The sequence below is a fragment of the Protopterus annectens genome, chromosome 2.part1 (assembly GCF_019279795.1).
Source record: "Protopterus annectens isolate FY-2018-M chromosome 2.part1, PAN1.0, whole genome shotgun sequence".
Taxonomy (NCBI): domain Eukaryota; kingdom Metazoa; phylum Chordata; order Ceratodontiformes; family Protopteridae; genus Protopterus; species Protopterus annectens.
In genome coordinates this window covers 1,379,077,249-1,379,095,868 of record NC_056729.1, presented here as the reverse complement: position 1 = coordinate 1,379,095,868, position 18,620 = coordinate 1,379,077,249, and the positions used below count along the sequence as shown (strand labels likewise).

Here is an 18,620-nt window from a genome sequence, read left to right as displayed (position 1 = left end):
CATATACTGGTGCCAAACATCATAACTGCAGGAAATACCCATAAGGATTTAGTGAGAGTAGGCCATGGAACATAGCACATGCATGATGTAGGCAAACACATGCAACAAATAATGACAAGCTTTGTCCACGGCAGCATGAGTATGGCTATGGCCACCCAGGGGAGGCAATGCCTGGAGAGGTTCACACACCTGGAGAATGATGTGCTACAGTGGGTCCTCCACTGCATGGTATGCACCTGCAAAGTTGATGCAGACCACTAGGTCATGTAGCAGATCCGGCAGGACATAGTGCAGGATATGAATGCCATGGGAGATCATAATATGTCCTTACAACAGTTATGAAGACAGTTATAAAGAAAGGTCACAGCTATTGACCTCCCATACAAAGCAAGATGCAAAAATGACATTATGATGGAGAGGAGTACCATAGCGATGGGCCACAAGCAATGAAGTGGCTGACAGAGTGTGAAGAGTTTTTAGTGTTGCTTGCTAGACAGGACACTCGGACCCTCATGTGAAGTGGTGGTTTAGATGCAGGAGTAGGTGATGTACCAGGTTAGTATTGACCTTACTGCTATTGTGTGACATATATGAATGCATGAAGTAGAATTGGCAACCCACATCTCTGTCCTGTAAGAACCTCTGCAGGAGCCTATGGCTGGCAAGAGCAACATCCTGCTCAACAGTCTATCTGGTACACAGTATAGTAGATATATGCAGGCTACATGGAGTGAGTACAACTATATACCTTTCTGCTCACACTGTTGTCATGTGTTTCATGTGTTCACATATTCCACTGGTATATAGTCCAGCAGACAGGGGCAAAACAGAATTTATGTTGGCAGGACTGCTATGGGTGATGATGATGGTGCTATGAAGGTGGTATGATGTAATAACACAGTGGCACTGCCTGCAACACTCCAGGGGGTAAGGGTACACAAGCAGCTGTGGAGGCCACTGCTCTGTACATGGCTTCACTGCCCTCTTATGTGCACATACACAACATGAGTGAGCAATGTAGAGGGGTTCAATGCTACCATAACTCCCATAATGTCCTTAATATGCACATGAGTCAACCAGCAATTGTGTATGTTAATGATCTAGCTGCAAACAGTTTCTATGCACAGCACTAACTACACAATGACATGGAGTACTGACACAATGAGCTGATACTGCTACTGATGTCACTGGTGACAAATGTTGCCTCTATAGGTGCTTCAGTGCCATGTATTACAATTGCGCTGAAATCTGTCTCCACTAGTCACAGTATCCCTGGCCTTGGGATGGTCCGCACCAAGGGGGATGTGTACATGTTGTCTCACATCATCAGATACAGAACACATACTGACACATGGCCTGCTACCTTTGGTTATGCTCAGAAGTGCTCCTTAGAATCCAGTTATGGAGTGTCATTAGGATGGCCCATAAAACCCCAAAGTTGAACCCCATTCTTGCCAGGCAACATCTTTAGCCTTGACATGGTTAGCTATCACAGAGCAAATCATCAAAGGCCCTCTGGTAATACTTCAATCCCAACACTGGAGGATGTGATCCCTGACACAAAATCAATCTCCCAGAATGTATAGGTACATCATTTACCTCCCATGCCCTATCCTCTCAATGCCACTGTGTCCTCCTAAATTAGGCAAATAATGATGACCATGCTCTGTCCACCCCTTAAACTGTGTAGGTTTGTTGATATCTGATTTAAAGTGTGGCTAGATAAAGTATTGGGTGCATAGCCTGTATGTTACAGTGGGCATCATATTATTCCGAGCTGTGAAATCTCATAGATGTGGACCAGACACCACTTCTTCGCCAGTGTAGTGTAACTCATCCATCACTGCTACAGTTATAGCTCTACTTCTCCTTTATCTTCTACTGTTTCTTCTCCCTGCCCTGCTACTGCTGCTGCTGCATAAGTTATGGTTTGTCGTGACATGATGATGTCATCTTGTACTGCCTGCTTACGCAGGATCATGATAAGATGCTGCACATTAAAAAGCTTTTGTTTTATATCTCCAGGCTATATTGTAGGGTGCCATTAGAGGTGTCTAACCACAGAAGAGTACGTCTTTATCAGTCATAAGACTCACTTCATACAATTCCATGCCTTGATGTGGGCTATGTTAAATAGCATTTCTGCCATTGTGAGCTGCTAATAGGGGGGTCAAAATACATAGCTCAAGGGCACATCTGACCTTGTCTGCAGCAGTCAAGACACAGCATTATATGTAGCAAGCTCCTAGTAGTCCCAGCATGCATGCATGCTACCTGCATGTATGGTCCTTTTTAGCTATCCTGTGGGGGTACCTACCAATCAGGTGACCACATGGGAAGTCCTCTTGCAGGAGCCACTGGCATAGATTGGACTTATGCCATATGTCTGAAGCAAGTAAAGTGCCTAGGTGGTGCACAGACACATTGTAGATGCTGCCTTGGCATTGCAGACCACTTGACAGTTCAGGAAATTGTATCCCTTCCTATTTATGTATCCCTGGCCCTCTGGAGCAGCTGGAAACTTAATAGCAGCATGGATGCAAAATATGGTGCTAAGGACCCAAGGGAAATCTACAATCTCACAGAATGCCATCATGCTGTTGGTTCTCATATGGTGCCCTTGGGTACCAGATATGCTGCTCCATATACTGTAGCAAGATAGTGAGGTACTGGTTATGTATTCATGAGACATAGGTCTGCAATATACTAAGCATTCTCCCATGGGTCACTGGAAGGTCCCTGTAGCTAGTATGGTTAATGTTGCATATACTTTCGTGAGCATAGGAATAGGCATACCATGAATACTCTTCACTTCTGTTCAGGTGTGACACAGTTTGACTAGGTCCCATATTGTATTCCTGTCAGCTTCAAAGCAATTGATTATCTGTTGGATGATGATATGTGAGCTGTTGAGTGTTCCATCACCATTGGTGAGGGCAACTGTGACACATAACATCATTGCCAGCACTGACTCCAGGGGTGGCTGCCAACGTATGCAGTTAAACTGCTGCAGCTCCTATACCAAATGCAACTGCTGTCCTGAACTCTGCAAATGATGGCACTTAATCAAGGTGAGTGAGGGTGTGCAGCATATGCATTTTATACATCTCTGAATCACTCTGCCATGTTGTTTTCCTATATTTGCATATTCTGTGGCAGTCATTTGCATCACCCATACCCTCAGTGTGGTTGCTACCAGTACTTTTTTGTGTTGCAGCTGTCTATAACATACAGCCCATATGGCCAAGGCCTATATGCGAACATGTTTATGGAACTGAATCAAAGTTCATTCTCATCTTTTTCTAGTGAAACTTTGACCTGACATTGAAGTTTGTCAGTTTGTCAGCAATGGCTGGATGAATATCTTTCGTACAACTGCGCTGTAAATGCCTCCTACATACTGGCAATTTTGCAGGCCTGAAGAAAGGCCAGTTAGTGCTGCCACTGTTTTCCAACATTTAGCAGCTAAGAAATTATGTTGAACATGTCACTTTCTCATCATTTAGAAGGAGAAAAATAATGTTGCACTGTTATGGTCACTACATTTAATAAATATGAAAGAAACATTTCCTATAGCGTTCCCTTTTTATGGAATTCTGACCTCAAAACAGTCTTCAATACAGCAGCTTTGCAGAAAGAAATGTCAGTGCATTTACAGTTTTGGCCACAGTTATTTACGTTATTTTATACTTAAAGGATACACCTATTGTCTAGGCTCAGAAATTGTGTTGCAATTGATATAATCTTTACCACAATTAAAATCTACTGACACAGTTATTTAATTTATTTCCTTATACATACCTGCAACTATACTTTAATGACTTTGTCCTTACTCTCTCTTGTATTTTATAGGTTTATTTTAATCTTGAAAGGAAATAACTAAAAGTGGATATTAAGATGGTATCTGCCAGTCCCAGTACTGGCTCCAAGGAACTATCGGGTAGGGGATGCTTATATCTGACTATATTGCAGTCTAGTCAGGTATGACACAGGCTTTTTCAGTCTGACAAGTATATGTCTATATTAGCGAATGGACAGATTTGGCAAGGTCTTTTGTACACCCTGTACAATAAAATAAAATAAAAGAAAATAAAGCATTGCATTTTATTTAGTATACAGGGGTTCAACATACACAGCAGTAATATTTCAATTCATACTTACAAAGATGCACCTTAATAGATAGATATTTTCTATTTGTGTAATTATTACCGTCTGCAGTGTCCAAGTCATCTTTTTCTTCAGCTTCAGCAGCTGCGGCCTCTTGTTGTCGAAGATGCTGGAAAGATTAACACAATACATTTATACCAGTGAATGCACCTTTACAGTTTTGCAATGTAACTCTCAAGTTTATCCAGAAGAGCAAATTAAAAAAAAAAAAAAAAAAAAAAACTTTAGACAAAGTAGTAGCTCCAGCAAGCTCTTTATATGAGTCGTGTAGGGTTGTTTGCATACTGTTATGTACTAAGTAAGGGGAGGTGCTTCTGCAGGTTGATTGCCATGACCATTATTAACAGCTACGTTGGGTTAATGGAATAGAACCTCTTGCTGGAGAAAGTAACAATGGAAGCAAAGTGCATGCATGTTTTACTTTTACAGGGTTTCCATCTGACTGTTGCCACAAAAGGAATAACAATCTTATAAGGATCACTGGCCTCAAACAGAGGCCCTATGCAGCTCGACTGAAGAAACTCCAGCTGTACTCAGTTGCATACTGCCTACTCAGAGGTGATCTCTGCCTGACATACAAGGCCATGTCCAACCCAGAATTGATGGACATGTTCCACCTAAAGAAAACCATATCCCCTCGAGCCACATGCTCTAAGGATCTAAACCTCACCACAAAAATAAATAGGACATGCTGGAGGGATAGATTCCTGTCCCAGAGACTTCCCATGCTTTGGAACAAGATTCCAATCTACATTAGGCAGAGCTCCTCACTAACACTCTTCAAGAGAAACCTTGACGAGTGGATGGGAAACAGAACGTTTACCCCCAGGATCACTTCAGTGGCTCTGCTGGACAGAGGCACAGGGAACTAATCTAAGGGGGCAGCAAAAGCCAACACATTCTGGCTAGGCTTATAAATGTCTTTGGGCAGATAGCCTAGTTCCTCCCTATGAACCTATAATGCAGGACTGATATCCTAAGTTAAGGCAGGGGATAACTAGCACTCCTCTCTACTGTGACATATGATGTACTTTCATTAAAATTATTTGACCTGATGTGGCCCAGCTAACAATTCTATTGGATAAGGGTTTGCAGAACTATGTAATGAGGTAGAGTTTGCAGAATACACATCTTGGGGCAAATGTTTATTTTAAGTAAAATGATAGGTTCATAGGTTCATAGGTGTGTACTAGGCTAATGGCCTTGGAGCTTTTACAAGCTTAGCCCATGGGATTATCCTGGCATTGTGCCACCCGACCTTAGTTTCTAGTGCCTCTGTCGAGTAGGGCCACTGGAGTGATCCCCGGGGTGAATTTTCTATTTCCCATTCACTCATCAAGATTGCTCCAGTGAGGTGCTCTGCTTGACATGTATGGGAAGTCTATTCCATAGCATAGGCAGTCTCTGGGTTATAACCCTGTCCCTCCAGCATGTTCTGTTGATTGTAACAATGAGGTTGAGGTCTCTGGAGAGTATGGTGTGGAGGGATTGGGATTTCTTTAGATGTAGCATTTCTAACAGAGCTGGGTCAGACATAGCTTTGTAAGTCAAGCAGAGATTGCCTCTAAGTAGGTGATATGAGACAGAGAATAGTTGGGTTTTTTTGAGTCTGTCCATATAGGACAAATGTTTAAGGCCTAGGATCCACTTTGTGAGGTACTTTTGTGGCCTCCCCAGTTGTTGCAGGTGTCTAGTGAGGTACATGCCAAATGTGGCATTGTACTCTATGATTGGCCTAATGAGGGAACAGTTGAGGGAGACAATGACCTATTCCTTCCTGGATGAAAAACCCTTAATAATGAGATGTGCCACATAAGACTTTTTGGCCACAGTGGCGATGTGGTGGTCAAAAGAGGGTTGCTGTCAACCTGTGTTCTGAGATCTCTTATAATGCCTTCTGTATTCAGTGGACTACCATCGATGTGGTAATTCAAGGGAACTGGGTTTTTCCCAAGGGGGATGATGACACATTTTTTGGCATTGAGCTTAAGGCCATGGTTCTGGCACCAGTCATTGATCTCATTGAGGCCTTTCTGTAGGATGTCAACATTGCTTGGGGAGTTAATAATAGCTCCCAACTTGCAATCATCTCCGAACTTTGTCAGCCAGAGTCCCTTTGTGTTGGCCTGGACTTCAGAGAAGTAGATACCAAACAGGAGAGGACCCAGGACCGAAACCTCTGGGATCCCACTCGTGACTGGTCGACAGTCTGACTTCGAGTCAGCTACTTTCACACTGTGGGTTCTATATGCAAGCCAGTTTGCAACCCACCTAGTGATATAGGGGTTGATGCCTAGCTTAGTGAGTTTTTCTATGATTCCTGAGTGGGGAATGGTATCAAAGGCCTTGGTCAGATCAAGGTAGGCTGTTTGAACCACCTTGCTTTCACCCACAGCTCTGGTGACTGACTCAAAGAAGTCGACCAAGTTGAGCAGGCATGATCTACCCTTCACAAAACCAAACTGTGTAGGAGCCAGAATTTGGAGATTCCCTACATCCTTGTTTATTAGGTCCATGATGATGCATTCCATAGCTTTGCATATCAGACTTGTCAGGCTAATGAGGCTATAGTACCCAGGGTTTTTAGTCGCTCCTCCCTTGTGGAGAGAGATGACTGTAGCAGTGCACCATTCAGTAGGGACAAAGCCTGAGGTGAGGCTGTGATTGAACAGGGCACACAGCTGAGGTGCCTGTTCACTCTTTAGTCCATGTAGAACACAGCCGGGGATATTGTCAGGTCCCATAAAATCTGTATTCTTGGCCTTGGACAGTACTGTTTTAACTTGTGCAGCAGTAATACTCGGTGCCTGGCAATCTACTGGTATTGTGATTGGTCCTTTGGGGGGGAGAGGGGTAAAGTTGACACTGAATCTGTCGGCCAGTATATTGGCAATATCTGTTGGCTCGGTATAGGAGGTACCATTGTGCAGTAGCTCAGAGCAAATCTGGGTATTGCCGTGGAGATTTTTTTACATAACTATAGAAGGCCTTATAGTTGTCTTTACTATCTGCTGCAACTCTGTTTTCATAGCTAGCTTTAGAGGATTTGATGAGGGATCTCATCCTTTTGTTGAGGCTGATAAAGGAGTTTTTCCAGTCTTGAGACTTCACCTTATTCTACATCAGTTTCTTCCTTCTGTTGTAGAGTTTGTTTATGGCAGGGGACCACCAGATTGCCTTCCTTTTTTTTTGAGAAGAGCGTCTTGGTTATATTGGGTATGGCGAGATCCATGTATTTGTGTACATGTTTGTACAGTGCATTGGTGTATGATTCTGAGGTCATGCAACTATTTTCCATTTGCATGGGTGCCATGAAGTTAGCCACCTCTGTTTTTAGGAGCCCAAAGTTAGCTTTGGAGAAGTTTTTTATGGTGGTTACATTTGTGGAGGTGTGGGGTTGGCAGGGATGTGGATTTCCAAGGTGATTAGTTTGTGGTTGGATCTAACCAGGGAGGAGTTGACTATTGATGTAGAGCAATGGTCGCCCATGTTAGTAATGATCAGGTCAAGGATGTTGCTACCTCTAGTGGGGGTACGAACGAGCTGGTCCAGGGCATTGGAATTAATGAATTTCAGAAAGCGTTGGGCAAGTGTAGTTTTCCCAGTTAATGGAGGGATAGTTGAAGTTGCCCAGTTTTAGAGAGTTAGGTTGGACCCTGATATTCTCCAGGGTGCTTACAAACATGGAGTGTAAGTCTTGGGACATGGTTGGGGACCTATAGCAGGTTACGACCTGAATCACTGTCTTACCCAATGATAGCTGCACCTGAAGTATCTCAGATGCATTATGCTGGGCTACCAGTCTGGACGTTTGCGCATCCCTTATGAATATGGAAACATCACCACCTTTGGAGCTTCGGTCCAAGTTCTGGGGCCGAAAGGTGTGGAATGAGTTATAGCCTGGTAGTGCAAGGGTGCTTTTTGCTGCCTTGAGCCAGGTCTTTGTTACAGCACAAATGTCGATGTTCTCCATCTTAAGGAGTGCTTCTTTGTGAGTGCATTTTGAGATTTAGACTTCTAGGGTTGAGCAGCATGACCCTCAGATTGCATTTGTTTGTTGCTGTTATGGTGGTAATTTGGTCTTTGGAATACTGCCTAAAAAAGGTACTATAGTGGTGGCAAGAGCCTTAGCCAGTATCCGGAAGCCCAGGGGTGACAGATGCAGGCCATCTCTGGCAAAGCATTGAGGTCTGTCAATCATGTCATCCCAGGCAGACAGATACTGGATCCCCTTAGAATGACACCAGAAACTTATCCAGTTGTTGAAATCAATCATTTTTGTGTTTAATTGGGATTAATCCAGCATACCAGGAATTCAGTGAATTATCATTATGGTTTGGATAAATGCTACAATTTGATATCAGTAATCAGCAAATTCCAGAACTCTCTAAGTAAAGTTTAACCGGATTTTAATTGCTAGAGACACATGGACATGATGAGCCAAAGCCAGGGAATTATAAAATTGTATTTTGCATCTAGTGAAATGGTCAGAATCCTGTATTTACTGCTATATCTCAGCAATAGTGACCATGGGTTCCTTTGAGTTGCAGCTTAATCATCTACAAAAGCCTATTAGTCTCACAAGTATTATTTGCAATGTTATGGAATGGATTATAGCTAAACTAATAAACAATAATATAGTTGCCCTTATATTCCTAGATAAACACTAGTTCAGCTTTGTAAACGACAGTTGAGTTATTTGAAAGGGTTACTGAGGCCACAGATAAGGGGCATACAATCCACACTGCTGACCTGGTCCTTGCCAATGCTTTGTATGCTATCACATGTTTGGATTATTGACAAACTCTCCCAAGTCAACATGACCCCATACATAGTTTGCTGGACTGAGATTTGGCTGTTTGACAGAACCCATGCCATTAAGGTCCGGGGTAATTGCTCCAGACAGAGAAATGTTACTAGTAGTAGCCCACAAGGGTCTGTCCTTGGTCTCCACCTCTTTGGTATACATTTCTGTGACATAAAAGCAAATTTCAAACTACTGTGGCTAAGCAAGTTTGTTGATAATTGCAAACTTTAGCAGTTATCTAATCCCATTTAGGCAATCAAATTCTGGAAAGGCTGGACCAAACAAATCCTTAATGTATTAATCATAGGCTTACCCTCAATACCAAGAAATGCAATATAGTTTCCATTGATAAAATCTAATATAAGTACTGCTTACTGTATAGGGACTTGGGTACATGTGTCGATAGACACTCCTTTGACTACCACATCTCCATTTTGGTTAGAAAAATACCTTTATCTTGCAGAGATTATGCTTCCTGTTATACCCTTAAGGTCTGAAGAAGTTATAGTCCCACTTTATTCATTCCTAATTAGGCTCATCATTGAATATAATGTATGTTCAACATGTACCTCACCAGGCACCTGAACCAGATTGAGAGGCCTTACTGTTTCCTCACAAAATATCTCATACCACAGTACTCTGGCAGACTATAAGCTATGCCCATCTATCCAGTGTCATACAGACTCCTGATGGGTGATCTTTGCTTAGCTTTTTGTGCAGTGAACAATTCAGCACTCTGAACTCTTTCACTTCACTATAGCAATTGGTAAAGTAAACATGTTCTATAGACCTAAACCTGCACTATCACATCAACAATAGTAAATTACACGATAGACACTTAACCCATCATATCCCCCATTTCTGGAGCATGCTGCCCTTATCTATCAAACAGAGTACTTCCCTAGCAACTTTTAAAAACAGTCTTGATGACTGGCTAGATGATCACAAATTTTCACCAGGGATAAGTGGAGAAAGTTATTTATTTATTTATTTTACATTTGTTTACCGGGATAGTCTGACTAACTGCATGTCCATTTTCAGTGGAGGTCTGGGGAGAAAAGCTCCAAAAAACACATTCAACAAACTGTTACATTTTTACAGTTTAAAACACAAAATAAACACAAATAAAAAGATGTGTACACAGATGCAAACAAACAACAACAAACAGATATGCAAATTATTATATTTTTACTCAGATGGAAAATTCTAGACTGTCTTTTTAAGAATGATAGGGTAATGCATGCCTAGTAGGCTAACCTGGTAGTAGATCCAAGGAGATCATAGGATATATAAGTTAAGAAACAAAGTGTAGGCAGAAGTCCTCCATGTGCACACGAGTGATGGCAGACCTCTTAACCTAGAATCATCAAAAATCTGGACAAAGGCCCATGAAAATAGGTACAAATCTGTATGCTGATTAACAAAATTTGCATATATAATTATGCAACCCTGCTCACTCCGATGGAATTGTGGGATACCAACTTTCAAATACAAATTGAAGGACAGACAATCAAAATATGGCACTAGAGTCCCCCTGCAGCCATTCCAATGCCCCATTACCTGGCTATTCCATCCCATTTACCATAAACACTAATGTGCATATTGATTTACTTCTACAATGATTATTTGGATTTTATTTTACATTTTATAGTATAAGCCACAAACACTAAGACAGCTGCTAACCAAAGCAATACAGCCTCACAATGAGAATAGACTTAGCATTAAAACATCTTGGCCCTTGAAACTCACATGCATTGAAACAGCACTGAAAAACTCACATCCAAATAAAATGCATCTGGCCAGTGGTGGATAAAGATTAACTTTGGGCTGTTTTCAAATCATACTAGGCCCCTTGCACATAAAACAAGAAACATACATGTGTTCTTTGATACACCTTCCTGACTTTATCATAGTCCTTATACAATACAACACACTTGTTAGGGCACATTTTAAATTTATTTTTTGAGCATTTTTCCAGTAAGGAATGAAACAAAATGCATGAACCAATAATGACAAAACTGCCCAATTCAGAACATTTCCATCATAAAGTCTACTCAACCTTCTACAATCCACATCAGTAAATATGCACAATCTCTGCAGTCTGCAGAAGTAAAAGTCATCTAAATTCCATGTTAGAGATCTGTAACTAAGTTGCTGCTAGCAAACAACTTTATATTTTTATATTTTCATATTTATATTGTTTCATCTACAAGTAAAGTGCCTGTTGCCCTGAAAAATAAATTGTCTCTGTTACATTAAAAAAATGATAAACCAATAATATTTCAATAGGGAATGGATGGCAAACTGGGGACACACATTTTAAACATTGCTTGTATAATTTTAGAAAGTTGCTAGAATAAAATATTGTGTTACCATGTGTTTCATAAAAGATGGTAAGACAAACTTAAATGGCTATCATTATTTTGTGAATTCATTTCGCACTGATTTGACAGAATAAAATACAATTTATGTTTTTTAACATTTGTTTACTGGGAAAGTCCAACTTAGAACAAAGCTAATTTTCATCAGAGGCCTGGGGAGAAATGCTTCAGATGCATATCTTTGTATTGTGGGAGGAAACCGGAGCACCCAGAGGAAACCTACACAAAGTCAGGGAAGACATGCAGACTCCACACAGAAGGCACTTCAGCCAAGAATTGAACCATAAAACCTCTTGCTGTGAGGCAAGAACACTACCACTGCACTATCCAAATTTTAAGAGGAACAGACCAAAGGTATGAGCCAAACACATTCCAGACATTTGAGAGCTATAACTCCTCCACACAGAAGGCACTTCAGCCAGGAATTGAACCAGAGAACCTCTTGCTGTAAGGCAACAACACTAACGCTGTGCTACCCTTCTTTAAGAGGAACCAACCAAAAGTATGAGCCAAACACATTCCAGACATTATGTAAAAAGTTGTACTGTTGAGAGCTAGAAGAACTCCTTCAAGTAAGTGGTGGTATGGGTAGAGAACTCAGGCTCTTGCCTCTTGTACCTAAGGTACAGGGTTTGAGCCTGAGTAAATCTAACCACCAGGTATGTCTATCTGGGGCATTATACATACACACACACAGGCTGGAATGATGGAATCCAAGTCTTTCTTTCAAAATAAAACAACTTTAGAGTCAGTTTATGTTTGAAATATAGCTGCCAGTGTTTAGTTAATAATGAAATACAAAATGGAACATTTCTGGCTTTAATCATAAAGGCAGATGAAGAACAATGCCTAATTTCCTTAGCTTTAAGGCAACAGCATAAACAGAACATGGCTTACTTTCCTCATGTATACCCTAAAGGCAGAAGCAGATGAATTACAATTGTAGGCTATCTCTTTTTCTCTGTAAGCAACACAGATGACAGAACATGGCTTATTTTCCTAAGCTTTAACCTAAAGGTAGTAACAGAACAGTTTTAATTACATGCTTCATATATTTTTTTTTCTTAAAGCAACAAAACTGTTAGTCCTGTTATTTTTGTTCTCTGTGCAATGAGCTATATATAGATATAGATTTAGATATAGGTATAGATATAGACAAACATGCTCATGCACATGAACACATCTCACACACACACACACACACACACACACACACGCACACACACACACACACACACACACACACACACACACACACACACACACACACACACACACACACACACACACACACACACACACACACACACACACACACAGACACACACACAGACACACACACACACACACACACACACACACACACACACACACACACACACACACACACACACACACAGACACACAGACACACACACACACACACACACACACACACACACACACACACACACACACAAACGCAATTCAAATTGCGGACAACTTCTGAATAGCAGCAGTATATACACTCAGATGGAAATTAAAACACTGTCCTTGATGGATTTTGTAAAGTGCGTTACCTGGCTGGAATGAAAGAAACAGAATGTAGAAGCAGCAGCCAGCTTGAATGGAAGTAAAGCAACTCATGGAACGGAATGTAGAAGCAAGCAGCAGATTGAATAGAAATAAATATGGAAGCAGCTCAGTGCTCATGTTCCCGCTCCTCGGCCCAGAGTAGAAGCAGCTTAAATGGAAATAAATGTTCCCGGCCCTCTTGTAAACCTCACAGCCCACAGTAGAAGCAGCTTGAATGGATAAATGCGGAAGCAGGCCAGTGTTCATGTTCCGGCTTCCTGCCCCTCTTGCAAACTCACCATGTCACGGCCCAGAGCAGAATTCCGATAGGCTCAACGGACTGATGTCACTGTGTACACCTCCACGTGATGACATCAGTCCAGAAAAATAAACAAAAACAAACAAAAAAAAAGTTGGGAAATTCAGAAGGCTGGGAATTTGGAAATTAAGGGGGGGCCACTTGGGAAACGTGGCACCCCATTATTTGGCCTCAAAAAACGGGGAAAACCGAGACATTCAGTATGGTTGAGAGGTATGAGTGATGGTTAGAGTTAGTCTGGGTTAGGACAAGGACAGAGCCATCGTTTTTTAAAGTATTGAATCAGACTTTTCTTGAACTGAGGTAGAGAGAGTTCAGATGTAATATTAGCAGGAAGAGAATTCCAAGTTTTGTCAACAGAGTTAGCAAATAGAGATTCTCTGTCTGTGTTGTTGGATTTTTGGGTTTGAACTAGTAGTCTTTCAGATGAATGAAGTGCACTAAGGTTACTGTAGGGGGTGATGAGGTTTTTAAGTATGGATGTATTATCTGGTTGGTAGAGGATCTTGTGTGCAGCTATTAGTTGGTTAACCTGAAGTAGGTTAGGCAGTTCAAGCCATCCTCGTAGATTTAGGTTATGACAGTGATGAGTTCCGTAGGCTGCATCTGTAGCAAATCTAGCAATGTGATTGTAGCTGTTAGAAAGTTTATTAAGTTCAGTTTTGCTGAGGTTTGTAAATAGATGGGAAGCATAGAGGAGGGTGGAGAGTAGATGTGTATGAGCAATTACAGTTCTGGCTAATGGCGTTAGGAAGGGCTTGATCCTATACAGTGAGCCAAGTTTTTTATTAACTGTTTTAATAGTTTTATTGATATGCAGATCAAACTTAAGGTTATTATCTATTATAACTCCTAAGAGTTTGGTTGAGGAATCTGGGGAAATAATGGTGCCGTTGTTGGATTTTAATGTAAAGGTCATAGGGTAGACCTGCGAGTGGGTGAGAAAAGCAGCAGTTTAGTTTTATTAGGATTTAACATGAGACAACGGTTAAGGTGCCAATTTTCAACTGTGTTTAAAAGTATTTTGGGATAGAATCTGCAACTCTGTAGGTGAAGTGTCAGAGCATACGAAAGTGGAGTCATCCGCAAATTGAATGTATGTTGTATTTGGGATGACCTTATACAAATCATTGATGAAAATGGAAAATAATAGTCTACCTAGTATGGAGCCTTGTGGTACTCTGAGGGTGATGGGTAAAAGGGTGGATAGTTTGCTCTGCCATAGGACAGCCTGCTGTCTACCACTGAGATAGGATTGAAACCAATGTTACTTAATGGGGAAGGGTTTACTATTGGTATTTCGAATCCACTTCGATCGATCGTTTAGAATGTCGAGCCGGAATGCTGACTCCAGAATGCTGAAAAGTAAACCAAAGTGAAATGACTACATCGACAACTGTGGTTCGATGTATTCCATGTTGAAGGAGGTGACATCACTCACCTCCTGCTACACATATTAACATACCGTTAAACACTACAGTCAATGGTACGTTAATTCTACAATTTTGCAGTGGGGCTACTACCCCCTGTACCCCCCACACCCCCCTGCACATTAAATATACCAACTCCGAGATTGCACTACAGTGAGGAAATGGGCCAATTCCCTGTTCCTTACTGAACAGCAATCTCCCGGCACAATGTCACACCCAAATGCTCGAACTACTCTACCCATTTGCTGTAGTGTAGTCCATACATTTTGGTTCAACATTCTGCTGACTTGAAAACTTCAAGTCGACCACATGCCAGTCGACCGATGCAGTTTCAAAGTTTTCAGTGTAAACCAATGGGGACACTATTAATCTCCCATCAGTACTGGATGTTATGGTTGACCTTCTTGATGGTTTCCTTTGAGCTTTGATTGTAAGCTTAGAAAGACCCAAGGAACCTATAACGAGGGCAACACATTCCACAGACCAATCAAGAGAGAGAGAGGGAGAGAAAAAGGTTGTGATTGCTGAGACATTTTCCCTTAAAATCAATGTCAGGAGGTTCAAAAGCCAGAATAAAGAATAATGTGGTATCAGAACAGCACTGGCAGACTTCCTGGTTTATCATGAATCTCATTGAAATAAAAGAGTCATGTCTGATTGCAGAAGAGATCTATTATAGGGATTCTCAAGGGTATATATTTTTTCTGGTAAGTTATAAAACTGAAGGATGCAAAAAAGGATGAGGACCACTGACTATGTCAAAATCATTTTCATCATGCAGGGTACAAACATCCCCACTTTTAAGAATCTCTTGTGAATTCCTGCATCAGTAAGGCAATCTGTAGAATACTAGACCACACACACGCATATACATATTTTTTTTCTCAGTCTGCTTGATACAGGTGAGCAAAGTGAGGTATATGTTTTTTTCAGTCTGGAGGCCCAAATACCCATGTATAATTTATAATCCAAGTTTAGTGAGAAGGTAATGTGGATCTTTACTTGGCTTTGGCAAAGGTACCAGTGCATATGACTGGGAGGGAGGGCTCAGCTTGTTTATGCAATTAAAACACCCCTGTCAAGGACACCTTGTTGCCTTGGAAGACTAATGTATTGCAAAAGTCTCCTGGAAATATTCTTATATTAGCAAATACATATCTGTAAGACATTTCCAAAGAATTTGGGCACTTTATGCAAGCAAAAGCATAAATGAAGAACATACTTTTTTTAAAGTGTGAGCTCAGATTTCAACTACAACTTATTGCCTTGTATGAAATGTATGAACATATGTTTGAATACTAATTTGGGTATAGCAGGAAACCCTAACAAGTAAAACACAAATGCAATTTGAAAGTGGTTGAGGTTGTTGGGCATATTATTTATTTTAATTTTTCCAGGGAAGACTGAGGAACGTTTATTCAGAAAGCACAGCTACAGCATATAGTCTATGGCATTTAGGATGACTGAAGAGTTTCAGCCGTAATAAATGAGATGAGCGCCAAAGTTTATAATTTAACGACTGTAGAGCTCAGCAATGAGCAATGGTGCTGGTAAGGGAGACTGGTTCACCGGGTACGAATGAAGTGCTGTAAATTGATCGAATACTGAAGCTAAATCATTAAGACTTAACAATGAAGCTCACTTGGTATTCTTGTGGGCTATTTTAAACCTAGCAAACTACCCCATGTGAGAATCAAACCCTGCACCTTGCATCTGTAAATTAAGCACCTTAACCATTATCCCAACCTCCCAACTTTATAATGACAGCAGGCAAAAGGCAAGGACTCATGGACATCCTCATACCGAATGGTGAGTGGGAAACTGCTGCCCTCAGTGAAAGCTAGAAAATATTTGAATCCAGTGACTCCAGTGGTATTGCTTGATTTGACTTTGTATGAGATCCAAAACTTAACCCTAAATTGGATCATTTTACAGAAAAAGTGAAAAAAAGAAATGTTCAAGTTGTTGAGGTATTGCCAACCATTCTAACATCAGTGAAGATTTGCAGTGGAAGAATAAGATGTTTAAGTAGCAGTGTGTCAGTGAAACTGGAGTTGTATGAATAAAGCAAACTGATCAAGAGGATAGAGTTCAAAGGAAAATGATTGAGTGATTATGGTCCCAGAGGAAAAGGAAGGGTCAGATTGAATTTTCTTTTATAAGTGAGGAGTTGGCATGGACAGCTTAACAGATGAATGATATTAAAACTAACAGATGTTATCACAGTTTTTGTTTAGGGCTAGTGGTCACAGCCAGGCAACCTCAAATTTCTTTGATCTACATATCTTGAAAATTACAAAATAGGACATAAAGGAATTTTCTTTGAAAATTGCTTTCTATTTAAAAAGGTAAAAGTGAGAATAGATTTTCATAACAATGAGTGAATGATGGCTTAGAAGGATAAATGTCACCCACATTATGCCAACTTAATGTCAAAATGTTTTTCAAGGTTTTAATTTTGCAAAGAGTCAAAATGTTTATGAACTCACAAGAAACTATGAATTGTGTTTGAATATATACTCAACATGCGGTTACCATATCACTGGTCAAATATGACCACTGTGCAATAACACTTACTATGAATGTAAAACTTGAGTTACCACAAAAACCTTCTGTCTTCAGACACTACACTAAAGCAAACCTGCTCCAACTAACTGATGGCCTGCTGAAATTCAAACATCCCCTCACATTGATGGCCTTATTTTATATAATTCTACATTTGTGGAAATGTTCTAAACCCATCCTCAAGTATACATAGAGGTATAAGCCCCCCCCCAAGACATAAATACAATAAATACAATATCATGTTCAGAAATAAACTCCAGTAGTCAATCCCAATATAAACAAATTATACAATAATAAGAAAAAAACGTATAGGCCATAGGAGCAAACATAATACTCCATCATTTAGAAGAGAACTCTAAAAGATCATAGAAGAACTCAGAAACAAAATAAAATCCTCTAAAAGAAAGAATACATTAAAAATTACCATTTATGTTAAGAACAACCACAAAGCCTTCTTCAGTTATGTCAGAAACCTTACAAGCAAAGCCCAGCAATGCTTAGAGATAATATATAACAACAATACCTACTCACCCCCTGAGGACAGAGCAGACATACTAAGAGACAAATGCATCTCAAACATAATGCCACTATCTCCCCCTAACTTTCCATAGCACATTAGCATACCCACATCACCTTTTCTGATCACTTCTGAGCAAGTTCTGAGTGCTCTCTCCAAGGTCAAAAACACTAACTCCATATGTCCATATAATGTGCCAGGTTGTCTTCTTTCCAGCATCAAACATTCTCTTTTAGACTTACTACTAAGTCTATCCAGTCTCAGTTTTACCACTGGATTCATGCTGCAGGTATGGAGAACTTTTAAGGTCACCCAATCCACAAAGGGTGACCCCCTACTAATCCTGGAAACGTAGACTTATAAGCATCACCAGCCATAGCTGTAAGACAATGGAACACGTCATCATGGAACTCATTAACAAAGTAATAGGCAGTTTACAAGCCCTGAACCCATTTTAAATTTATTAAAGGCAGACTCTGCCTCTTAAACCTGGTGGACATCTTTGAACAAGACATCAGTGCATTAAATGCAGGCACATTGGTTCATGCTGTTTACCTAGGCCTTTGATGCCATCCCACATTTTAGCATTAAAGATGATCTAATCCAACTAACTACTGACTCCTATGTTACCTGCTGGATTGTTAACCAGCTTATTGACAGAACCCAATCCATTAATGCTGGAGGCATGCTCTTATCAAAAAGAGTAGTTACCAGTGATGTCTTCAGGGATTGGTCCTGGAACCACTCCTTTTTAGTATCAACGTCTCTGATATCAAGGCTGACATTAAAGGGCTGTCATAAGCACCCAACAGGCCTGTAGATCGCCAAGAAATCCAGCACTGTGTTCTATGACAAATCTAGGCAACCATTTTTTTCCTAC

The 18,620-nt window shown here is 40.6% G+C and overlaps 1 protein-coding gene across 13 annotated transcripts in view; it reads right to left on the bottom strand.

Moving 5' to 3' along the window:
• Positions 1–18,620, bottom strand: part of OTOF (otoferlin) — a 2,911,272-nt gene that overhangs the window by 319,767 nt on the left and 2,572,885 nt on the right. For all 13 annotated transcript variants that reach the window (XM_044062838.1, XM_044062837.1, XM_044062844.1 and 10 more), the window contains one exon: positions 4,210–4,276. In XM_044062838.1, the coding sequence (XP_043918773.1) occupies positions 4,210–4,276 (67 nt within the window). The remainder of the gene's footprint in view (positions 1–4,209; positions 4,277–18,620) is intronic.